Source organism: Malus domestica, chromosome 06 (genome assembly GCF_042453785.1).
Source record: "Malus domestica chromosome 06, GDT2T_hap1".
Lineage (NCBI taxonomy): Eukaryota > Viridiplantae > Streptophyta > Magnoliopsida > Rosales > Rosaceae > Malus > Malus domestica.
In genome coordinates this window covers 29,723,508-29,748,802 of record NC_091666.1, presented here as the reverse complement: position 1 = coordinate 29,748,802, position 25,295 = coordinate 29,723,508, and the positions used below count along the sequence as shown (strand labels likewise).

Here is a 25,295-nt window from a genome sequence, read left to right as displayed (position 1 = left end):
TTCAGATTTTTGCATGTGTTGAAACCCTTTTTAAAACACCAAAAACGTCCATCCCACTTGCTCCATATGCATGCAATCCATTTTGGCCCAAAATTGCTCCAAATTGCACCAAAATGCACTTTCTTTCCACCTTTGTTATTAGGACCTACAAACACACGAAAATAGCTTAAAACACTCTTATAAGCAATAACTAAGTAAGTAAATGCAAGAAAACATGTTAACTAAGTCGCATAAATATGCTCCTATCATTACAAAATGATTGTTACAAAGCTTATATAGTTTGCCTTTGTAGCTTACACTCTAAGCTACATTATAACAAACTTTAACTAACCTTGTAATCTTTTGACACATGTCTAATTCACAGCCATAGGATCTTCATACTCCTAACATCCCCCCTCAAGCTCAGGAGCAGAGAAATGCAGCCTGAGATTGGCACAATGAGTCTGAAAAAGAGGGGTAGAGAGACCTTTGGTAAGGATATCTGCAAACTGCTCAGTTGAAAACACAAAGTGCACCAGTAGTTGTTGTGTTGCTACCCTTTCACGAACAAAATGGACATCAACCTCAATATGTTGTGCTCGTTGATGTTGAATTGGATTGCAAGTCAAAGCTATCGCAGACAAATTGTCACAAAAGATGAGGGGTTGCTCAGTAATTAGAATATATAGAAAATGCAGCAGAGACTTGAGCCAATCCAGTTCAGCAGCTGTAGTAGATAGTGCCCGATATTCAGCCTCCGTTGATGACCGAGAGACTGTGGTTTGTTTCTTAGACATCCAGGAAATAGGATTAGAACCCAAGAACACCATTATGCCCGTAGTTGACCGTCGATCATTAGGGTCTCCAGCCCAATATGCATCACTATATGCAGTTATATCAAGAGATCCTCGGACATAGTGAATACCACAGCCTCGAGTAGCCTTTAGATACCTGAGGATCCGTTTCACAGTCATAAAATGAGATTCCATCCGTCTTTGCATAAATTGACAGACCTGATGCACTGCAAAAGCAATGTCTGGTCTAGTAAACGTCAAGTATTGTAGGGCACCAACCAAGCCCCTATACAAGGAAGGATTATTGTATGGCTTGCCATCATCGATGAGCAGTCTATTGTATGGCAAACATGGAGTAGCACATGGTTTAGAGAGAAGCATGTCCGACTTAGTTAAAAGGTCAGTTACATACTTGTCTTGGGAAAGAAACATGCCATCCTTATTCTGCACAATTTGAATCCCCAGAAAATAGTGAAGGGGTCCCAAATCTTTGATTTCAAACTCCTTAGCAAGAGATTGAATAACTTCATTGATAACTTGCATAGCACTCCCTGTTATGATTATGTCATCCACATATAAAAGCAGGATCACCACAGAATGATCAATAGTTTTCACAAACAAGGATGAATCGGCATATGTAGACTTGAACCCTAAAGATGGTAGAAAAGTCGTGAACCTCTCATTCCAGGCCCGTGGTGCCTGTTTTAAACCGTAGAGTGATTTATGTAACCTGCACACATAATCTTCATGTTTTGGATCAACAAACCCAGGTGGCTGTGTCATATAGACTTAGCCCCAGTTTGGGGTTGAGGTGATTTTAAAAAAAGCTGCTGTGAAAAAAAGCTGGGAGTGTTTTTGGTGTTTGGTAAACTAAAAAAAAGGGCTTATTTTGGAAGCTGCTATGAGAATAAGCTGAAATCAAAGGAAAAAGCTGAAGCTGCCATTTGTAGCTTTGGAAAACTGGTTTTTTTTCAAAGCACACAGAACTACGGTGCTCCTTTAATGAAAAGACCCACTATCAGACTTTTTTTTTTTTTCCAAAAGCACTTTTACAAAAAAGTTTACCAAACACTCTGCTGATTTATTTCACAGCCGCTTATTCTCACAGCACAGCCGCTTATTCTCACAGCAGCTTTTTTTCAAAGCACAGCAATACCAAACCAGCCCTTATTCTTGCAATATGCCATGGAGGAAGGCATTCTTCACATCCAATTGTCTCAAAGTCCAGCCAAAATGTGCAGATAAAGCCAAGACTAATCTCACTGTTGTTGGTTTAACAACAGGACTAAAAGTCTCTCTATAATCAATGCCCTCTTCTTGACTAAAGCCTTTTGCCACCATCCGTGCCTTATATCTCCCAATTGAACCATCATCATTCTTTTTTATCTTATAAACCCATTTACACCTAACTAAGTTCTTGTGTTGAGGCAATGGAACCAATGACCATGTACCTTGATTATGGAGAGCAGCAATCTCATCTTTCATAGCATCATACCAAACTGGAGATTTGAGTGCAGATTTATATGTTGCAGGTTCCACTTGAGTCAAATCCACACCGCTATTTTCATGAACAGCAGCAAGTAAAGTAATTTTCTTCACAATCCCACTCTTTGACCGTGTCTGCATTGGATGTAAATTAACTGGAGGAATAGAGAAAACCACTTGTAGTTGATCAGGTTGGAATTCAGGTACCACAGTGAGTGCAGAGGATAAGGGCTGTGTTGTAGATGAAACAATGAATTGACCATCTAATGAACCGTCTGGACTAGAGCTTGAAACTGTACTTGGGACTGTAGAAGAATCTGCTGAAGAGTGATGTAGACCAGTATTTGGCATAACACTAGATATAGGAACTGAATCTAATGGTATAGAACCTGATGATGAACTCGAAGTTGAGGGGGAAGATGACTGTGGAACCACAAAAACATTATTTTGATCTGGAACAGGATGTAGGATTGATATATGTGATGGTAGTGGTGAAAAAGAACTAGGGTGAGATGTAGACACCAAAGAATGATAAGGGAACTCTGTCTCGTCAAATAAAACATGTCTAGACACATACATTTTGTTTTTCGAAGCATCATAGCAAAGAAAACCTTTATACTTTGATGCATACCCCAAAAACACACATTTGGTTGTTCTGGGATCTAATTTGGTACTAGTGTATGGCCTCAACCAAGGGTAACAGGAACACCCAAACACTTTCAGATGTTGGATTGTAGGGATAGAGTTGTACAACAGCTGAAATGGAGACTTATGTCCTAATACAGGAGATGGCATCCTATTAATCAAATATACGGAAGTTTGACAAGCAAAGGACCAGAATAAAGATGGTAAAGAGGCAGATTGTAATAAAGTGATGGATGTTTCAATGATATGTCTGTGTTTTCTTTCGGCTATCCCATTCTGTTCAGGTGTGTGAGGGCAGGACAATTGATGCTTTATGCCTTTATCGGATAGAAACTTTTGAAATGCTTTGCCAATATATTTACCACCACCATCACTGTGAAGGATCTTAATGGAAGTTTGAAACTGGTTGAAGATAAAATTGTAAAAGGAAACAAATGTACCGGAAACATCACTTTTATTGCATATGGGAAAAATCCAGCAAAATTTTGTACAATGATCAATGAATGTGACATAATATTTGAATCCTTCTAGAGAAACACAAGGGGCAGGACCCCATACATCACTGTGAACAATGTCAAAGGGGTGTACAGATTTGTCTCTTGAAGAAGAAAAAGGTAGTTTACTAAATTTGCCCTCTAAACATGGTTGACACACAGAAGGATCTTGATCAGCAACACAAGACACTTGAGAGGAATTTAAAATTTGAGAAACAATGGTATTAGAGGGATGACCTAGTCGTTTATGCCAAATACTGACTGTAACTTCTTTGCCCAGAAAAGCTGCAATTGTCCCTTTGTTGATAACCGAATGAGACCTTGATGAGATAATAGGATACAACCCATTATGACATAGCCCTTTGTAGAGTATCCTCCCTGTGGTTTTGTCCTGAATCCAAAATGAGAAAGTATCGAAAATCATCCAACAGTTATTATCCAAACAGATCTTATGCACAGATAACAAATTTTGAGACAGTTTTGGCACATAAAGAATAGAATTAAGCCTAATAGGCTGCATTGGAGTTCGAAGAAGACTAGAACCAATATGGGAGATAGCTAAACCTGCACCATTAGCTGTTTGAATGATCTTATTTGAAGGATATGGAGTGGACAATGAAAGATTTCCCATTTTAGAGGTCATATGATGATTTGCACTAGAATCAGTAAGCCAAACTTGCTGCTGAGATGGTGCTGATGGAGCTGAGAAAGAAGAGTAAGAACCATTGGTTGTGGCAGCATGCATAGCACTCATTGAGGAGGTTCCATTCTGCTGAAAACAGGTTTCAGCAGTATGATATAGATTCCCACATACTTGGCAACCGGATGCACCACTCATATTTCGAAATCGGCAGGTGTCAGCAAGATGATTGTGCTTACCATAAATTTGACAACCTTGAGAAACACTGGTATTCCTAAACCGACATGAAGATGCCAAATGATTATGTTTCCCACAAATTTGACAAATCTGAACCTGAAAACCATAGTTCTGGGGTCTTGGTGGTGAAGTACCAAGAATGCTAGGTGCCTGACTTGCATTAAGGTTCTTGCTAGGACCATATTTCGGATTGAAGTTGGTTCCAAACCTATTTCTGCCTTTATTCTGATTAAATGACTTATATGGATTGGAATTAGAACTAACATAATTTCCTCCAGAACCAGAAAAAGATTGAGTCTTGGATGGGAATCCATTGGTTTGTGCCATTAGTGCAGAGAACACCGGCACTGAAGGATTAGAATCAACCAAAACTTCTTCAGCAAGCAACTGAGACCGAAGATCTTTCAATGATATCACAGTTTCACGACCTCTAATCACATATCTTATAGTGTTGAACTCAGCCGGCAGACCATTTAGTGTCAGAATCACTATATCATCATCATAAAAAAAAGACACCAACAGCAGACAACAAATCTTGAACTTCTTTAATTTTCTGCAGATACACAGTGATAGAATCACTACCTTTCTTAATGGTCTGCAGCTCAGATTTGAGTTCAAATATACTTGTTTTTGTGACTGTGGAGAATTGTTCTCGAAGACGACTCCACAATTCTTTAGAGCTAGTACTCCCAATGGCACATGAAATCGCAGCCGAAGACAATGTTGAAGTGATCAATTGCATTAACGCTTTATCATGCATTTTCCACACCTTGTAGTCATCAGATTGAACCTTCGTAGCCAAATCACCAGAAGAATCAGGACAAAACGTAGCAGGACAAGGTACCAAACCATCAACAAAGCCAATTAAACTATGGCCTTCATGAAGCAACTCCATCTGAAAATGCCAAGCCAAATAATTGGTTTCATCCAATTTCATATTTACCTAGCTTGAGACTGAGGGAATCAAAGGCGCAATCGGAGATTGTAGAATCTGTAACTGAGCAATGGTCACCATTGTTGTCAATTATGTAGAAATCTTTACAGAGAACTAACCACAAAAACTTGGTGGGCACACTTTTAAGAAAACAAAATCAGACGAAATAGTATAGATGAAATACCCCAATTTATCAGAAAACGATCACAAATCCACATAGAGAAGTTCAGATAGAAGAGTACAGAGAAATTAGAGAAGCGGAAGCACAGAAAACCAAGATCGAAAGACCACCAAGCTGATATGCTTGTTTAGGCGAATGAAACCATGTAATCCATTGTATAATATTGCCAAAGATAGCTTTACAGAGAAAGAGAGAAGAAGAAAGGAGAATCAAGAGTTTAGACAGAAAAGAGAATTTTAGAAATGTATTATCTTTCTTGTTAGTTACAAAATGATTGTTACAAAGCTTATATAGTTTGCCTTTGTAGCATACACTCTAAGCTACATTATAACAAACTTTAACTAACCTTGTAATCTCTTGACACATGTCTAATTCACAGCCATAGGATCTTCATACTCCTAACATAAAGTACTAGGTTTGAAATTGAGAAATTTGATGGAACGAACAACTTTGCTATGTGGCAGTGTGAGGTTCGAGATGACCTGATACAACAAGGTTTGGTTGTGTTAGGAGACATGTCATTTTCGATGAAAAAAATAGAATGGGAAAGATTGAATGCTCATGCATGTTATACAATTCGGCTATGCTTGGGAAAGGAACAGAAGTATGGTGTGATGAACATAAGTTCTGTGAAAGAATTGTGGGCTACATTGGAGACAAAATATACGAAGAAGAGTGCATAGAATCGAATGCATCTCAAGAGCAAGTTGTACAGGTTCCAATACAAAGAGGGCACGAAGATGATTGGCCATCTAGAAGAGTTTAACAAGCTTCTAGCTAAACTGGCAAATCTTGAAGAGATAATTAAAGATGAAGACAAGGCCTTGATCTTGATGAACTCATTACCTAAATCTTATGAGCCTTTCGTGACCACTTGGATTTGTGAGCATTGCGTTCTTAACAAACAAACAAACAAACAAAGGTGAAATTTGGCTCAACTGTTAATCAAACGAAAGGGATTTTAGACTATGTTCACTCTGATGTTTGAGGGCCTGTAAAGAATGCTTTTTTAGGTGGAAACATATGGTTTGTATCTTTTATTGATGACTACTCTCACAGATCATAGATATATATGATGAAACAAAAGGACGAAGTTCTTGACATCTTCCTGGAATGGAAGAACATGGTGGATAACAAGACTGAAAAGAAGATTAAGATACTAGGAAGTGACAATGGAGGGGAATATACCTCTGATCCTTTCTTCAAAGTGTGTAAAAAAGAAGGGATTACTTGGCATTTCAGTGTTAGACATACTCCACAACAGAATGGGATTGCAGAGAGACTAAATAGGACATTGCTCGAGAAAGTTCGTTGCATGCTATCTTAAGCTAAGCTGCCAAAGAGATTTTGGGTATAAGCTTTGAGTTATGCATGTCATGTGCTTAATCGACTACCATCAATAACATTGGAGGGTAGAACAACCATTGAAGTGTGGTATAGAGAACCAACTCAAGACTATGATAAGCTAAGAGTGTTTCGATGCAATGCCTACTTTCATGTGAAGGAAAAAAAACTGGATCCACGAGCCAAGAAAGTTATCATTATGAGATTCAATAGTGGTGTGAAAGGCTTCAGACTTTGGTGTCTCGAGTTGAACAAGATTATAGTAAGTAGAGATGTGACATTCGATGAAAGTCACATGAAATTAAAGGAAGATGTTCAAATGGTGGAGCTTGGGGAACACGTAATTGTGAATTCACAGCCAAGTAAGGAAGCTGTGGAAGAAGAAAGACAAGGTGATCAACTTGAATATGAAGAGATGATCACAAAGAAGAAACACCATCAGAAGAACTAAAGATACAAGATGATTGCATAGCCCAAATGAAGGGAAAAAGAGACATATCCTTACATGTGAGATATAAAGATTGCATGGTCTACATGGTATATGCATTACTAGTAATTGAGGTTGAAATTCCCACTAATTTTGAAGAAGCAATAAATAGTGAAGAAGAGAGTCAATGGCATGATGCAATGGACGATGAGATGTTCTCCCTTCACAAGAATAAGACTTGGGAATTGGTGAAGCTACCTAGAGGAAAGAAAGCAATTGGCTACAAATGAGTTTATGCAAAGAAAGATAGAGTGGATGACAAGAGCTTGGTAAGATTTAAAGCTAGGTTAGTGGCTAAAGGATATGCTCAGAAAAAGGGAATAGATTACAATGAGATTTTTTTCTCCTGTGGTTAAGCACTTCTCTATTCGAATATTGCTTTCTTTAGTTGTACAATTCAACCTTGAATTGGTACAAGACGTGAAGACTGCATTTCTTCATGGTAATTTGGATGAAGAGATTTATATGAGACAACCTGAGGGGTATCAAGTGAAGGGCAAAAAAAGATTGGTTTGTAAGCTTAGAAAATCTCCTTATGGTTTAAAGCAGTCATCCAGGCAATGGTATTTAAGATTTGACAAGTTTATGAAGGGTCAAGACTATACAAGAAGTCATTATGATCATTATGTTTATCGCAAGAAGTTTAAAGATGGTTTGTCTATGTACTTGTTAATCTATGTGGACGACATGCTCATATCCTCAAGCAATATTTCAGAGATAGAAAAGTTGAAGGAGCAAATGAGAAGAGAGTTAGAAATGAAGGATCTCAATGAAGCCAAGAAAATATTGAGAATGGAAATCACAAAGGATAGACAAAAAGGTTTGGTGTGTTTGTCTCAGAAGCAATATCTTGAGAAGTTGTTACAAAAGTTTGGAGTAACAAAATACACTAAGCCTGTAAGAACTCCATTAGGTGCTCACCTCAAATTGAGCAGTGAACAATGTCCCAAAATTGATGAAAGAAGATGAAGATGGATGGTATTCCATGTGCCAATTTGGTTGGAGGATTAATGTGTGTTATGGTGTGTACTCGTCCTGATATAGCACACGTAGCTGGAATTGTTAGTAGATTCATGTATAATCCTGGAAGAGAGCATTGGAATGCTGCTAAGTGGATACTAAGGTATTTACATGGAATGAGGGACAAAGGTATTTGTTTTGAAAGATGTGATGAAGGAATTGATAAGTTCTCAGTTGGATATGTGGACTCAAACTTTGCTGGAGACTTAGACAAGAGAAGATCGATGACTGGTTATGTGTTTACTATGGAAAATGATCCTATATGCTGGAGATCAATATTACAACCAACGATGACACTATCAACCACAGAAGCAGAATACATATCGATCGCTGAAGCTATCAAAGAAGTAATGTGGACTTTAAGGTTGTTAGGAGATTTAGGTGTAGAACAACACAAGTTGGATGTATATTGTGATAGCCAAACTGCCATTTATTTGGCCAGATATCAGGTACATCATGCTAAGACTAAGCACATTGATGTACGATATCATTTTGTAAGAGAAGTGGTAGCTGAAGGTCAGATTCGTCTAAAAAAGGTTGCTACAGAAGGTAATCCAGCTGACATGTTGACAAAGGTGGTTAATGTAGCTAAGTTCGAGCACTACTTGGATTTGGTGCAGTTGAAGCAAGTTTGATCTTGCGATATAGTGGAACAACGAAAGTTGTTTGATGCCTCGTTATGGATTTCATGCCAAAGTGGAGATTGTTGGATTTGACATTAAATCAATATGCCTAAACTAAAAAGGATTAGGATATCTTGGACGCAAGATATTTGAATTGTGTTTCCTAGTTGGTTTGAGATTTGGTTTTAGTATAGGATTTGGTTTCCTATATTCTAGGGACTTTGTGTAAACCTAGGACATCTAGTAGTATAAATGGATGGATGTAGAATAGAGTTTTGAAAGGCATAAGTTTGTATACTTGAGAACACTTTGTGTTTGTTAGTTCTCTTGTATTTGTTGGTAGTCAATAAAGCTTCCGTTGTTAGATAGGTACTCCTATATTAGAGAAACTCTGGAATCGTTGTGTTTTGTTTATTGCTTGATTGGTTTTTTTGGTTTAGTTTACAATAATAGTATAAACGGCTCAAGTAAGATCATTCTCTATAGAGACTGATATGAACAATTTGTAGTTAAAACCTATAGGGACTGATATGAACAATTTGTATATAAAACCAATTCTTAGCTAACTATTTAAAACGAGATTTGAAATTGTGAATTAAAAGAAACATAAAATAAAAGAATTGAAATTGGTTTTAGTAAAAACTCGGCAATAAAATAGTTTTATGAAAAAATCAATCATATGCAGTTCTACCAATTACTTATGAGTTAATACATGCAAACTTCGAAGGTTAGGTTTTTCTAATGCATATTCTACTTATGGCATTCAAGCTAGAACATATATCAAACTTGCAATCCGTCTGTGATATTCAGATCAAACATGAACATGCAAAACTCATTAAGTTTTGTGAAAACCTTTTGAAAAATCATGCATCCCTTAAGACATTGCATTCGCCTTAAGTGAAATTATAATTAACAATCACAAGAAGTCCTACTCAATTTCATGATGACATTCTAATAGAAGTTGCATCAAACAAGATTTTTTAAAAGAAACTACATATTCTTACTAAAGCTCGTGGACTCGACCTAGCAAAAGGAATTAGTTACACATATTCATAATTGAAAAGCAAAAATATTATTAAGAAGAAAAGATAGAAAACACCCTTGTAACAAATCGTCAAAAGCTCCTAAGCCAAGATCTCCAAGTCTAAAAATGTTCTGGCCCTAGAAAAAGACTTGGCTAAATATATATATATATAGTGTGCAAAATATTCAATACGTTCCTAGTTTATTTGAAAAGAAACTACATATTCATGCTAAAACTCGTGGACTCTCCCTAGGAAAAGGAATTAGTTATACATATTCATAATTGGAAAACAAACATATTATTAAGGAGAAAAGATAGAAAATACCCTTGTAACAAATCATCAAAAGCTCCTAAGAAGATCTAGAAGTCTAAAAACATTATGGCCAGAGAAAAAGACTCGGCTATATATATAGTGTGCAGAAATTGAAATCCTATCTAAATTAGGTCCCCAACAAATTTGGAAGCCCAAATAATAAAATAGGAAAAACAATCCTACCCTAACTTGGACAATCTGGGCAGCCAAATATTCAACATGTTTCCTAGTCAAATTTGCTCCAAATAAAGCATGCCGGGTGGCGTTAGAAAGATAAAAACGTTCCTTACACTTTTACAAAATGGACTTTCCTAAAAAAAAAAAAAAAAAAAAAAAAAAAAAAAGTCATCTTGAATTACTTATGGCCGAAACAAGAACAAAACATCAAGCTGCCAGCACTGCATCATTGGCCTTCTTTTTATTCATTATGATCAAACGACTGGGAAATAAATTCTGAAACTTAGACACAATCATCTTGAAAGACATATGAATCTATTCCAAAATTTTTTCGTTTCATCGCCTTTTGCTCAAAATAGATTCACATGCCCTACAATTGAAGATAAAGTAAAGTATCAAAATCCTCACAAAATAACAAAAATTATAACTATGATTAGAGTACAAATATAGAATAATATTGACTCATCACCTATCGATTGAAATCTTTGCTTAATAAATTGGATGCGTCTTTTTTTTTTCTTTTTTCTTTTGTTGAAAATTTTATGTTCTTTGAATTCAATGTTCTTTTTATTCAATTGCATTGGTGAATGTTAATAGAAATCACTGTTCTAAATATCCCCGCCTAGGCGCTGGGCGGTTGGTTCACTGCCCCGATTAATGCCTAGGCATTTGAAAATTAAGAAAGGGCGCCTAGACCTACTGAGGGGCCCTCCTAGCCCACCCAGACCCGCCTAGACACATGCCTAGGTTGCAACTCACTTAGACAAAAAATAGATAACTTTCATATTACATTTTCTTTTTTTTTTCTTCAATAAATTGTAAGAGACTTGTTGAATACTTATAGGAACACACATTATATACTTGTTCTCAATGTTTTTATTGTGTTCCAATAGCTCATAATATATATGTCATTTCATTTTGTAGTTTATGATGAAATAATATATATTTTAAATATAGGGAACTGTTATTAGCACTCCAAAAATATCATTATACACTCCTCACAAGTATATTTTTCTTTCTAATTATAGAAAGTTTGGAGTGCCAAATAAGATTTTTGGAGTGCTAATACCAATTCCCTAAATATAAACGGACACTTATTTATACGAAATATAATAGATTTAATTAAATCCGTCTAGTTCGCCTAGGTGCCCACCTAGACCCCTCCTAGCTGCCTAGGCGCTAGGCCCCAGCCTGCCACCTGACTAGAGTCTAACGTCTTTTAGAACCTTGTTAGAAATTATATTTATTGGTCATCGTGCTTGAATATTATGGCTTAATTTTCTGTTTCTTAGTTTCTTGGTTGGTTGGTTTGTTCCACTTGTTTTAAAGAAACCTCGACTGCATAAGAGAAATTTTATAGAATCAGGAAAAAGAAGTTGCACTTAAGTAAGGGGACATAAAGTTTAGCTCATAATATAAGAAGAAATAATAAAGTAAAAAAATACAATAAAAGAGCGGGGAATATAAAATTAACTCCTCTTAAGAAAACAAATAAAAATACAAGAAAATAGGAAACGACGTGGTGCCCCAGGGAGTTTCTGCCAAGGGTTTTATGTTTGTTTATTTCACTTGTACCTCAGGCGTATGCGATTCCGGTTTATTGCGAGCAGGTGCAGGTGGTGGCCTTTTGAATGGTCTTAGGCTGCGGCGAACGGGCACCACTTTTGTGCTCAAAATATCACTTTGACATTCAAAGCAACCTTGTTCAATTATATGAGAAAATCACAAGAAGCAAGAAATTAGCTACCAAATAATAAAATTGGTAAAAACTAAGTCGATTTAATGAAGTAGCTAATGCTAAGGCTTAGAGATCTCATAAAAGGAAGATAATTATTAGTTATACCATGAGGAAGTAGTCCACAAGTTGCTTGGAAATCCCCCATCAGAAGCAACACTAGTGTTGTAATTGCCACCAGCTTTGCTGAAGAACCATTCATCTTCGGAAGCAGAAACAATGACTTCGAAAATCCTTTCACCAAAACGTGGAGATGATGATAGTGCAAGGGGAAAGCAAGATTTATAGACTTTAGCTTGCGGGGGTTTGGACAATAATTATATGCTTCTGTTTCTTTCTTCTTCTTTTTTTGGTCAATATATGCTTATGTTTCTAATTGGACTGTCAAAGGAAGGACCCTTGAGTCGTCCGTTGATGTAGAATAAATAGCAGAATGAATCGAAGAGGAAATGGACCGTTGAAAGATAAAAGGACAGCCTCCAAAATAATGTTTAAAGTTTCAAAATAAAAATCGGACTCTTCGTTTGTAGTCCGATTAATGTTTAACTAATGTTGTTGTAATTATTAGAAGTCATTTGAGTTGTTCCAAACATTTGTAATCTTTATTTAAGTCATCTAGATGTATCACTGACAATCATTCCAGAATTAATCAAAACAAAAACCTTTTGGGATTTCTCTCAATTTTCTGATGAATTCTAGATTTTGTTCTGCAATGGATTACGTTGATAACCATTCCATCACTTTATGTTGTGTCATCCACTCTTTTTATTTATTCTCTACCATACAAGAGATTCTTCATTTGTTCATCAAAATAGTATAATTGTAAACATGTGACAATTTTTTATTAAACTTTAACGTCACCTCGATTTAGTACAATCACCCTTGTGTGGTGTGACAAGTAACTTGTCACAAGTCGCGTAAGACTTCTCACTAGGAGAGTTGTTTTTTTACCAATATGTCATTTGCATTAAGTGCCTAATTTTTTTCTTGGTTAATTATCTACGAGTAAAGTATTTTCTTAGTTAATTATCTACGAGAATAAAGTGAGGAAAAAAAAAAAAAGTTGCTCATATGTAGGGCTCCATTTTGTGATCGATTCGGCCCCCAAATTTCAAGACCCCAGCGCTGGAACAAACTGCTTCCTTAATTTATTTTTTATGGGTGAAGGTGAAGATGAACGATAGTGCAAAGGGAAACCAAAGATTTATAGACTTTGATTTGACTTTGATCCGTCTATGAACCTTGGTTTACACTTTACGTATTTTATTCTTTTGATCTTTCTTGAGTCACCCTAACTTACTTGTAGGAGTTTGGATAAGAGTTTCTAATTGGACTTTCAAAAGGTTGACAACAAGTCTTTCACCGTGGAATCGTGAATAATGGGTTCCGGCTCTTATGATCACTTTCTTCTACTGCGGACTCGTGGATAATGGGTTCCAGCTCTTATGATCATTTTCATCAGGAAAATTTTATTTGAATTCATATAATCTCTCTTTATACCTAACTTTTTAATTAAACTATCAATATCTTTTTAAACCAAATTTACTACATAAACTACCCTCACAAACCCAATTCAATATGTAAATTTATCTTTATACCCATATCAAGTTAGAATTTGTGATAACTTATTCTCTTACAGAATAACCAAATCAATATGATTTAGATTCTGATTTATGCATTCCCTAATTTGGTTTTTACTGAGTTTGATTTCGAGACTTAAAGGTCAGAGGCTACTTGCAGTTTTTCTTTAATCTTGTTATATTTTGCATTTGTTAGAAAATCATCAGTTGCTATTTTGTTTGACATGTTTATATATACATGTTTAGGTATGGTAATTGATGTCTGCCTCAACACCCTCTACGGTCATATTGTTGCCAATTCCATCAGCAATTTTAGGCTTAGTTTGGTATTGCTGTGCTTTAAAAAAAACCGGCTGTGAAAAAAAGCGGATGTGCTGTGAGAAAAAGCGGTTGTGAAATAAAGCAGCAGAGTGTTTGGTAAACTTTTTTGTAAAAGTGCTTTTGAAAAAAAAGCAGTATGATAGTGTTTGGTAAACTTTTATGTAAAACAGCTGTGGCTGTGTGAAATGACCAAAAGGGTATAATACTAGATGTGCTATTAATTTAATTTTCTTAACAAATAAAGATAAATTATTAAATATACTTTATTTTTAAAAGAAAAATATTTATAAACTTTATCTTAAATATTAATTAGTATGACAAACTATTTCAATTGAAATATTTTAGACTGAATAGCTAGAATTCATTAGTACAATATTGTTAATGTACTTGAAAGTAGTCTAATTAGATGCATTCATCAAACTTGCCGCTATTCTATTTCTTAATGCCTCTATCTCATTTGATCCTTCAACTTCATAATTTCGATATTCTTCATCATCATCATCACTACTATCGCTCTCTTCACAATAGTCTCTGGGGTCATCAAAATGACGATCACGTTCAGAATACCTCCGTATGTAGTTATGAAGAGCCATTGTAGCAATGACAATCTTCACTTGCTTATTGAACGGGTAATTAGGCATATCCCTTAAAATTGACCATTTTTTCTTCCATACCCCAAAAGTTCGTTCAATGATGCTCCTAAGAGAAGAATGTGTGTGGTTGAATACCTCTTTATGACCCGTTGGTTCGGCACCCCTACGAAAGTCTGGGAGATGATATCTTTCACCTTTATATGGTCCCAAATAACCTCTCATTTGTGGGTATCCCGCATCTACCAAGTAATATTTTCCTGACAATTGAAAATTTTGTTTTGTATTGTATTAATTATACAAAGCAAGTATGTAAAATGTTATAATATAAGTATGAAGATTACCATTTGGAGGCTTAGGAAAGTTTAAAATTGGATTTCGTAGCACGGATAGAAAAACCCTTGTATCATGTGCAGTGCCTTCCCATCCAGCACAAGCAAATGTGAATTGCATGTCAAAATTACATGCAGCCATAACATTTTGAGTTGGTATTCCTTTCCTACCAATGTATGGAACTTGATCCGGAGGTGGTATTGAAGCCTCAACATGTACTCCATCTATGGCACCAATACAATCCTAAAAATAATAACATTGAAAAAAACCGTCAACCTACACTTATAGTTTGCAAATAAGTTAGAAGACGAGTCAAAATTTACCTTAAAATAAGGCATGTATCTTGTATCTCTCCTTATTTCTTGGGGAATGCCACGAAACTCCGAATCCATCGGTTTGATAATATCTATTGCCATCTTACATACGATATCCAACATAGCACCAAAATATCTACTAATAGTCTCACCAGAATGTTGAAATCTCTCTTGCGCTAATCTATTTTTCACACCATATCCCAACATATGCAAGAACATTGCTAATATTTCAGTAGCACTCATTCTCCGTGAACCTTTCAATCCATAATTAGTTTGCAAGTCATTGGATAATCTATAAAAGACATCTTTGTTCATCCTAAACATTCTATAGCATCGCACATGATTTCCTTGTAGTACTTCCATCAACCACATATTACCTGTTTGGGAAGAATTCATACACGGAGTTTTGTGGATATATTTTGAGTAATATGTTTCGACAGCTGTCGCTATAGTGCATATAATTAGACCATCCTCCAACTCCTCAACATCTTCATCATAAGTGTTCATATTGAATATACACCTGTAACCTAACACATGATTGAACATTCCATAAGTCATAATCCAACAATCACTAAGAAGTCATAATCCGACATTCAAGAATAATCCAACGTTTAATAAGAAATCATAATCCAACATTCAACATATAATCCAACATTCAATAAACACAAAATACAAGCAACAAGCAACATTCAACACATAATCCTAATGCAAAGTACAAACCACAAATAGTCATAATTCATAGTTTTAGCTCTCTATTGTTGTTTGTTGAACATATATTTCAACCAAGTCAGCTGCACTTCAGGATCAGTCATAGTGGCAAACACCTCTCGCTTCTCTGCACTACAAAATAAACATGTAGCAAACAACCATAACTCGCTAGGTGGCTCACAACAAGGCAATTGTGCAACAGATGCTATCGCTTCCGCAATACTACAGCCTATATGCGGCGGCCTCATCAATGAGTTTGCAGAACTCCTACTTTCATAAACTTCAACAAGACGGTCAATTTGACCAGAAAGTTTTGCAGCACCTCCAATTTTTTTCCCCTTCTTATCAACCTTCTTCTTTTGAAAATCTCCTTGGTTGGTCGCTCTTTTTTTCCCCTTCCTAGTAGCTTGCCTTAGATCCTGCATGGTCTCACTTTCTTCCTCATCATCCAAATCAATTTGCCCTATAGATTCATCTCTTGACTCTGGTGGTAGTACTCCAGATGAAGGTGCCCAAGCATGTTCACCGGTAGCAACTGTGTTCGAGAACATCCTATCTAACTTATCCTCCATCTCAGGACTAATGCCTTTTTTCCGCAATTTTCCATATTCTTTGTTTATCTACAAGTAAACAAAGAATATGGTTAATACATATTCCATGATATCATAATACATATTCAAAGATAAATACACAAACCTGAATTTTATTATTCCACCACTCCTCAGAGGCATCAACGGTGCCCTTGCTCGAATTCCACCCTAGGCCAGTTTCTTTACCAATTAGCTCTTTCCACAACTTCCACTCAATTTTAAGTGCATCCCACTTATTTTTTAGTTGTTTTCTATCATAATCATGCCCTGTCTCTGCCTTGAAGTTAGCTCTAATATTTGCATATCCATCTTTGTCAAAGTGAGTGCCCGGACGATGTCCGGCCTCAACCTCCTTGATGCAAACATCACAAAATATAGATATATTGTGGGCATTCCATGTAGCCACAGGATTTGACGAAGATGCCCCCTTCTTTGCCATCGATACCAACTACTGAATTGTATATATACATATATATATTTATATATTAAAACAAGAACAAATGAAAAATTTCTGAAAAATATTTCTTGCTTATGGTTTCATACTTATATATAAAAGCCTATGAGAAACATAAACCTCTTTTTATTGTTTTATGCCATATTTCTGTGGGGAAATTGAAAGTAATTAATACATCAGAATAATACATCACAACATATCAGAGATACACACTAACACCGACTAATAAGAAATACACAAAATTGTATTAATTGTCTTGGTGCTATTAGGAATGGAAAGGCGTTTGTACTTTTAACTAACAATTAAAATTGTATCAAATTATTCATATGGTTAGATTTTGTAATGACTTGAAATATGATGCTTTATTAATAATGACTAGGAAAAAAGAGAGTAATATGTTGATCTGCTTCAAAAAATTTACAACAGACAATACAGAAACCCTACCAACCCACCTGACTTTGACACCCCCCACGCCCGGAAGAATGGCAAAGTTCATGCTATTAGTACTCCACTGTTAAACTACAAAACTAGCAACCTAATAAATCAAACGAGCCTTCCAGTCCCGTAGTAATTAATACATCAAAAGATGATGATGCTAGACAGCTACCAACCCAAAAACAAGCAGCATCCTATAATAATCATCAGCCCATAACACCTTAAAAACAAATCCGTAAATCCGTAAATTCGAATTAAGAAACCAAACAAACAATTAAACAAATAAACCAAGAAGCAAAAGCAAATAAACCACATACAAAAGCATTGATTTCAATTAATACTAGTAATCACAACAAAATCAAAAATTTATTTGCAAGTTTCCAAAATTAACAATCGAAGTATTTTCAATTATTCTTTCTCTTTCCAGGAAACAATTAAATATTAACGAAAACCATAAATACAATACAATAGGAACGAACAATACCTAGAGCAAGACGGAGAAGATGAAACCGTGGCGGTGAAGATTAATAGACGGGAGGAAGCACAGTCTGAAAATGCAACATGAGATGGAGGATTAATAGCAGTGTACTGGCAAGCATCAACAGATAGAGAGGATTAAAAATGGATATGCAAAAATGCAGATCCAACAACAACACACATTTAAGTGAGTAGACAGAGTGGAACTCAAAATTAGTCGCCAGTTCCTTACAAGTAATTTTCAAGCGGAGTGGCTTTACTATGCATACAAGGTTAGAGAATAGAAAACAATGCTAATTTTGTTGATTCTTTAAACATCTAACAATTCTCATGTTATCTAATCACACCACACCACACCACACTGGGGAGTTCAATTCCTTCCAAAGAGAGATTACAAACCAACAAACTGGGAAAATGGAAGAAAACATTGACATAAATGCTTCAATCAAACAGAACCCTGATCATACATAAATATATATTGCTTTGTTTATAAATTTGATGTGTTTTAAGCTCTGCACTTGTATAACCTTTTATGGAAGGCTAAATTGATTTAGTGGATGTGAGAAGTATGTGTGATTAGAGCACTAGTCATTTTAATTACATAGAGTCAGACTTTTGCTTTATTCTAAAATGCATTTTCTAATTGAAAGAAGACTTTTGCTTTATCTAATCCTAACCAACAAACACCAGAACAGACTTTGTAGTTGCTCTGTTCTGTCATTAATCTGTCTAATGTTCTGTCATTAATCTGTCTAATAAACCAAATACCATTTAAATGCAATCACAAAACAGATTTATCAAAAACATGAAAACCGAATTTTGTACCAAGAAAAAAATAATCCACCTGTTCGAGTACAGCCTCAGCGACGTCCTCAAAAACCCACTTCCTTCCAGAGAGATACAATACGAACACTGACAAAGGGATGACAAATCAGAAGCACAGTTCATAGATTAGAACCAGAGCAAAGCTTTATAAAAAACTATCCTTTACCTAAACCCAAATCAGAAGCAAACCTTCTCAATTTTTCTTGTTTCCTCCACAAACCCTAATTTTTCCCCAATTATTTTTTTCCCAATTATTTTTTTTCCACAAACCATATCACCTTCCCCAATTAATTTTTCCCCACCCTCCATCCCCAATTGTTTTTCCCGACACCCAATCATTACTGGCAAGCAACTCGGAAACATTTCAAATCCTTTGCTGTGTCCACAACGAAGAAAGTGTACGCAACATGATCACCCTCCTAGAGGCGTCAAACGCAACAGAAGCAAGCCCGATTTGTGCCTACATTTTCCATGCAGTCGAGCTCCTTCATCCCTGGGCTCTTCCCACCCCTTTTTCCCTCTCCCATCCCCAAAGTTAAAAATCCAAACAAATAAATAAATAAAATTTACAAGAGAAACTTACCAAACGAACCTGGAGAACGAGAGAACAAGGGAGAACGCTGGTTTTGGAACGAGAGAACGAGAGAGATCTGGTTTCTTGGTTCGGGTATGAGAGAGGAGAGTAGACTGAAGGAAAGAAAAGAGGAAAAGAAGGCGAGAAGGAGAGAGAGGCGGAGAGGAGAGACTGTATAAGGAAGGAGGGCAATTTTGGATTATTGAAAAATTCATTAAACCTACACTGTTCACCCGTGTTTTTGGTTTGGGAAGCCGCAGCTGTTTTTGGGAAGCTGCAAATAGCAGCTTCCTGTTTTAGGCTTCTTTTCACCCTCAGCTTTAAAACAAAGCTGCTTTTGAAAAATTTACCAAACGCCTCAAATCCCTCTGGCTTTTTTTCACCCTAGCTTTTTTTTTAAGCACAGCCCTACCAAACTGGGGCTTACTCTCTTCATTGTATCCTTTTTGGTGATTACAGCTTTTCTATTGACATTCGACTTTAAATCTTTGTTACATTGTTAAAAAAAAACTTGGCCATTTTCACGTTCGATTGAATCTCTTGCACTCCTTCCTTTGAGTGCAAAACACTTAAAATGAGTGTCCAAAATCGCTATCCAAAAGTTTATGTATTTTTCCTTTGACTTGTTACCACTTTTTAGCAATAACCCATAATTTTTCTATAGGTGCCTATGCTCTTTGCCATTTGAATTTAGTTATATGAATATTTACATAAATATCATGCTATCTGGTTTTGTGCTTGACCAATTTTAACTAGTACATAATCTCCATCTTCTATCTTCTTTGCCTTGACGTTGGCGTGATTACTTCAGTTTTCTATAGGATGGATTGGGAAGTGGTATATGCCTTCATGGACTTGTGATTTTTATGCGAGGCATTCAGTCACAGATCTATTTTCTTTGTCTCTTTTTAAGTTTCGTAGAAGGATTGGTGAAAGTTTTGGATGTGGGTTTATTGATAAAATTTAGTTTTATTGTTAATTACATATTGATAAAAAGGACACCATATAGTTAAAATTTAAGTTGAGTGTAGAAAGATATTATATGAGTTCAAATAAAATTTCTCTTTTCATAATTACATGATTAGTTTAATTCGAAATCGTGGATAATGGGTTCTTGCTCCTATGATCATTTTTATAATTCCCTCACTAGTTTAATCCGGAATCGTGGATAATGAGTTATGGCTCTTATGATCATTTTCATATTTCCTTGATTAGTTTAATTTGGAATGGGATCGTTAATAATGGGTTCGAACTCCTATGATCATTTTCTTAATTCCCTGATTAGTTTAATTCGGAATCGTGAATAATGGGTTTTGGCTCCTATGATCATTTTCATAATTCCTCCCTGATTAGTTTAATTATTCCAGCTCTTACATGTTTTCTCTGTTAATGCAATTGTTTCAATATATTATGGATTGCGATGTATGCCAAATATGTGTTGGAACTAATATTGATACGAGATCATTGGATTCCTTGTGAAAAATGTAACGATAAATAATGAATTTAGAAAATTAATTATGGATTGGTAGAAGAAAGGTTGCCGAAAGTTTTGTTTGGAAATTATACACAAACATCACATCAAAAGTTGGAAGCTTCGGGTTCTCTCTCGAGTGAGAGTCTTTCTCTCTTTTTGAGAGTATTTCTCACATCTTCGTGTGAGACCTCCAAATTTGAGCAGATCCAGTGGTGCCGACCCTAATTTCGGGTGAGATCGATCTCTGTTCTCCCCTTTCTTTCCTTCTTTTCTTTTTTCCTTACTTCTACTATTTTTTAGCCTTGATTGTTATACCAATTTTATAAAGAAAATACACTTATGAGGAATGTAGAATGAGATTATTAGAATGCTAATAACAGTTTTCTTATAATATTAGCACAATAATTAGGGAACTTTAACGAAAAGCTCCTAATACTGTTCACTTTAACGAAAAACCACATTTTTACACTAAGAAGTCAATCCTGGTACTATTTATTTTACCCTTTATTTTGTCTTTATCGTTAAAACTCAAAGTTTTCAAGGCATTTTCATTAGTTTTCTTCAATAATTAATGTTAAATTGTGAAGTGCCAGTTAATCCATACAGAGTCGTTAGCATTTTTCTTAACACACACTCTATTATAGACTAGTTTTAGTCATGAATATGAAGAGCTTGAATTTACCATACCCATATCCCTTCATATGTTTAAGTTTTGCATTTGCGGCTAAAATTGAAGTTTTTGCGGACAAGTGCTTCAAGATCTTAATTACGTAGTGTTTATCGCTACCCAACGCAGACGATATTTACGGATAATCTATATTCTGACAAATCGAAATGACAGTTTCATGAGCAACTGTCGTCTGTTCAGTATTATTTATGACCAAAATTGTACTTGTGGCTGAAGGGTTTACCAATAAAGATCATTATATAAAGACCCCCACACCTCCACCAACCCTAAACATGTTTAATATGAGGAGCCAAGAGCATGAAATTCTTGCCACTTGGTACTATAGTTTAGTGATATTCATTTTCACTTGTAAGTGAGATATTTTACGTTTAATTCTCGCTAAATGAGAAATTAAACTACATTATTGTTATCCCATTGTGAGGTTTAGCCCATCTCCTCCCCGTAAATGGGTCCTTTAATGGTTTCCAAGCTTGGTATGCCAGACAAACCCTATGAAAGCAGATAAGTCATAAAGAAAAATATCTAAGAATGAGAAATGTTAAGGACTTTCTCAAAAGTTGTACTCTTCGTGGACTCCATGTCATGGTACAATTTAACATTAATTCTCCGAGTCAACATTTTAAAACATTGTGTAAAAAACATGAGGTGACAAAGAGTTTATGACTAATCCCACTTTTGAAAGAGTTTCGTTAGCATTTCTCTGTAACAATTTCAAGGGGCACATTCCAAATTAAATATGCATTTTGATATAGGCACCTGAACTTTATTTTTTTTTTCACATTAGATTCTCATTAATTATGAACGAGAGGCATCAATGCTTGTTTGAAACGGTCTAATGTGGAGAAAAGGATTTGGATCCTCTCCTAAGCAGAGGGTCCGAATCCTGCTGACCAAGCAACATGGACTGTTGGATCAAAATCCAACGATTACAAACAGAGAGGCTCTCTAAAGTTAAATTAATTGTTGTCATTGGATTTTGATCTAACGGTCCGTGTTTCTTGGTCGAACCCTCTGCCCAAGAAACAATCCAAATCCGAGGAGAAAATGGTGTTTAAATTTGTAACACAATTTATGGGGGAGGGGAAAGGTTTGGAAAACCATATTCTTAGACTATATTTTGTAAACCACATAATGAGGCAGTTGATGGTTAGAATCAATTTTTAATGATTAAAAAAAAGAACCAAGCACAAAGTAACAAAAGAAATCAATAAAAAAAAGATTGTCGCCCTACCGCCATAATTGAGTTTTCATTTGAACCAAGCACAAAGTAACAAAAGAAATCAATAAAAAAAATAACAAAAAATAAAGAGTAATTTTGGTAGTACATACTATCATTATCATTCATCTCCATCCTCATCCCATATCAATTAAAATCATGTTTTATTTTATTGTATTGAAATTTTATATTAAATCTGATTTTACAAAGCTTAACCATCACAAAGTTGCATGCGCTACCATCTCAGAGTCGCATCAAGCTGCATAAGATATCAACACATTTGTAGAACACCATCTGGCTAAGTTCAAATACCATCGAAGGAGAGACAAGAAAACAAAAACTTCGAAGAGAACTAAGAAGTTGAGACGTCAGCTTCTTCATCATCTCTTGTGCTGTAGGCTGCTTCAATACAAAGCTCAACCATCACAAACTATAAGCATCTATTTCCATCACAAAGCCACATCCTGAAGCTTTCAAAGAAATAGTCTACAAGACCACAACAGTATGACAGGCTCGAAAGAAACGCAAACAAGTATCAAACTGCAAGGCATATATACCGTATGACGTAAGCTCTAACCTATAAATATTGCTATATTTCTCTTCTATATGCAAAACACAGTTGGTAGATCGCTATTGCTAGTTTAAATACCATTGAAGTCGAGATGTAAGAAAACAGAGACTCTCAAGACAATCATCAGCTTCTTCTTCAAGTCGTCGTACCCAGTGCACAAGGCTCCCGCTTTACGCAGTATTCCATGAAAAATATGTTGTAGAGATTTACCTGATTCTCTTTTCCACTGCTTGATATATTGTTCCATCTTCCCTGAGAACCACTGGATTTCCAAAAGGAAACTATTTCGGTTACTAGTGGCTGAAGGACTGGTTCAAGAGAAAGTAGGGCAGATTATGGAGGAAGTAGCAGAAGAAAATATAAATGAATTGATCAGCCAGGGCTCGCTGCAAGTATATGATGACCACCCTTACACAGGAACTAAATTGCAAGTCCCCAGGTCCCCAATCCTCTTCGAGAATTCTGTCTTCACCAAATGGAGACGTTACCTAGTACAGATAGCTTTGTCGGATTTCCGTACTTATAAAAAATATTCTGTTCCTAGTACAGATAGCTTGTTTTGTCACTAATTTTAAATCCTACTACAAGGAATATTTTGATCAAACAAAAATTCACTACCTTTAATCCAGTTGAGCCCAGGCATTTTCATCAGTTTTCCTTCTGTTATGGAATCCCTCAACTTCTTTGCATCATCCCACCTCCCATCACCAGCATATATATTTGAAAGCATGACTCTGTAAGCACTTTTCTCCGAATTACTTTCAAAGAGCCTTCGGGCAACAATTTCTGCCAGCTCCAAATTTCCACATACATCACAGCACAATAAAAGGGCTCCCCATATGCCGCTGTCCACTGGCTCAGGCAAGGACAAAATTAGATAGTACGCCTCTTCCAATCTTCCTTCCATCCCAAGAAGTTTCACCATATGAACATAATGCTCCGTTCTAGCTTGAATGCAAAACTTATCTTTCATTCTTCTGAAAACTTCCTGGCCATCTTCGACAAGGCCAGCATGGCAGCATGCACAAGGGAGAGCAGAAAATGTAGACTCATCAGGTTTCAATCCGTTTCTGAGTATCTCATTAAACATTCTTGCATGATCTCAAAAACACGAGTACCCATCCCCAAGAAGCCGCGCTTTGAATACATGGCTATAAGTGCAGAGGAAATCATGACATCCGATTCGATTCCATGTTGAAGAACATAAGCATGTATCTCACAACCAGGCCCTACATGCGCCATCTGAGCAGCAGCAGCCAACATACTGGCAATCAAAACCGAATCCGGCTTCTTACCTTCCATGTTCAAATTCTTGAAAAAGAACAATGCCTTGTCATAATCTCCTGACTGCGAAAACCCAGTGATCAAAGCAGACCGTGTTACTAAATCTGGCTCGAACAAGCCACTAAAAACTCTATGTGCAGAATTCATAGACATACATCTCGAATACATGCTCACAAGTACACTGCTCACATGAGCATTAGAATCTAAATTCCATTTCAAACAAAGACCATGTATTCCCTCTCCAATACTTATCAAGCTCGAATCCGCTAAACCCCAAAGCAACCCAACAATTGTGTATCCATCCGGCACCATCTCCATGCTTCTCATCTCACTAAACAGCTGCAAACCTGTATCCCAAAACCCGCCACTTCCATAACCCGAAATCATCGAATTCCATAAAACCAAATCCGGCTGTCGAATCCAATTAAACACCCTGCTTGCTTCATCAACAAGGCTGAGTCTTGAGTAAGCTGAAACAAGTGCACTGCTACAAATGGAGTCCAATCCCAACCCTGCAACCATTACTCCACAATGCACAAGCTTCAGTCCATCCAAATCAAAACTATCAGCGCAGGTACGTACAACGCAAGCATGAGTGAAGTTATCCCGTTTGATTTCAGTTCTACGCATCTCAGCAAACAGAGAAAATGCATCTTCAAATCCGCGTGCTTGAGCGTGGGCTCGAATGATGGAGTTCCAAAGGTAGACACTCCAGTGGGGACTTTCGTCGAACACTCTTTACGTGCGGA

General features: G+C 36.2%; 3 protein-coding genes and 1 pseudogene across 5 annotated transcripts; all 4 read right to left on the bottom strand.

Annotated features, from left to right (window-relative positions):
- Nucleotides 1-383: 383 nt before the first annotated feature.
- LOC139196927 (uncharacterized mitochondrial protein AtMg00810-like) lies at nt 384-1,556 on the bottom strand. The gene has a single exon (XM_070823288.1). It carries the CDS (start codon nt 1,554-1,556, stop codon nt 384-386), a length of 1,173 nt encoding a protein of 390 aa, XP_070679389.1.
- A 384-nt stretch (nt 1,557-1,940) lies between these two features.
- Nucleotides 1,941-5,211, bottom strand: LOC139196926 (uncharacterized). Its single transcript, XM_070823287.1, has 3 exons — nt 4,857-5,211; nt 3,660-4,762; nt 1,941-2,681 (listed from the first exon to the last, which is right to left on the bottom strand). Exons 1-3 carry the CDS (start codon nt 5,209-5,211, stop codon nt 1,941-1,943), a joined length of 2,199 nt encoding a protein of 732 aa, XP_070679388.1.
- Nucleotides 5,212-14,296: 9,085 nt separating this feature from the next.
- On the bottom strand, nt 14,297-19,615 carry LOC114825770 (L10-interacting MYB domain-containing protein-like). 3 transcript variants are annotated; one of them, XM_070823729.1, is made up of 6 exons: nt 19,323-19,613; nt 18,759-18,826; nt 17,922-17,985; nt 15,260-15,777; nt 14,948-15,179; nt 14,297-14,863 (listed from the first exon to the last, which is right to left on the bottom strand). In XM_070823729.1, the coding sequence occupies exons 4-6, from the start codon at nt 15,755-15,757 to the stop codon at nt 14,412-14,414; spliced, it is 1,182 nt and encodes a 393-aa protein (XP_070679830.1). In that variant the 5' UTR covers nt 15,758-15,777; nt 17,922-17,985; nt 18,759-18,826; nt 19,323-19,613; the 3' UTR covers nt 14,297-14,411. The 3 variants fall into 3 exon arrangements, with proteins under 3 accessions (XP_070679830.1, XP_070679831.1, XP_070679832.1); XM_070823730.1 differs by having other exon boundaries at nt 19,332-19,613; XM_070823731.1 differs by lacking the exons at nt 14,297-14,863; nt 14,948-15,179; nt 15,260-15,777 and adding exons at nt 15,843-16,578; nt 16,655-16,999 and having other exon boundaries at nt 19,323-19,615.
- Nucleotides 19,616-23,547: 3,932 nt separating this feature from the next.
- LOC139196719 (putative pentatricopeptide repeat-containing protein At1g64310) lies at nt 23,548-25,176 on the bottom strand (annotated as a pseudogene).
- Nucleotides 25,177-25,295: the final 119 nt, after the last annotated feature.

Excerpts from the sequence above, each read along its gene's own strand:
- LOC139196927 (XM_070823288.1), bottom strand. The coding sequence starts at position 1,556 with ATGACACAGCCACCTGGGTTTGTTGATCCAAAACATGAAGATTATGTG.
- LOC139196926 (XM_070823287.1), bottom strand. The coding sequence starts at position 5,211 with ATGAAATTGGATGAAACCAATTATTTGGCTTGGCATTTTCAGATGGAG. Across the intron at positions 4,763-4,856 it reads GCTGCAGACCATTAAGAAAG|TGATTCTGACACTAAATGGT; the intron begins GTAGTGATTCTA and ends ATGATGATATAG. Across the intron at positions 2,682-3,659 it reads TTCTGGGCAAAGAAGTTACA|TCATCTTCCCCCTCAACTTC; the intron begins GTCAGTATTTGG and ends GTGGTTCCACAG.
- LOC114825770 (XM_070823729.1), bottom strand. The coding sequence starts at position 15,757 with ATGAACACTTATGATGAAGATGTTGAGGAGTTGGAGGATGGTCTAATT. Across the intron at positions 15,180-15,259 it reads GATACATGCCTTATTTTAAG|GATTGTATTGGTGCCATAGA; the intron begins GTAAATTTTGAC and ends TATTATTTTTAG. Across the intron at positions 14,864-14,947 it reads CTTTCCTAAGCCTCCAAATG|GAAAATATTACTTGGTAGAT; the intron begins GTAATCTTCATA and ends TTCAATTGTCAG.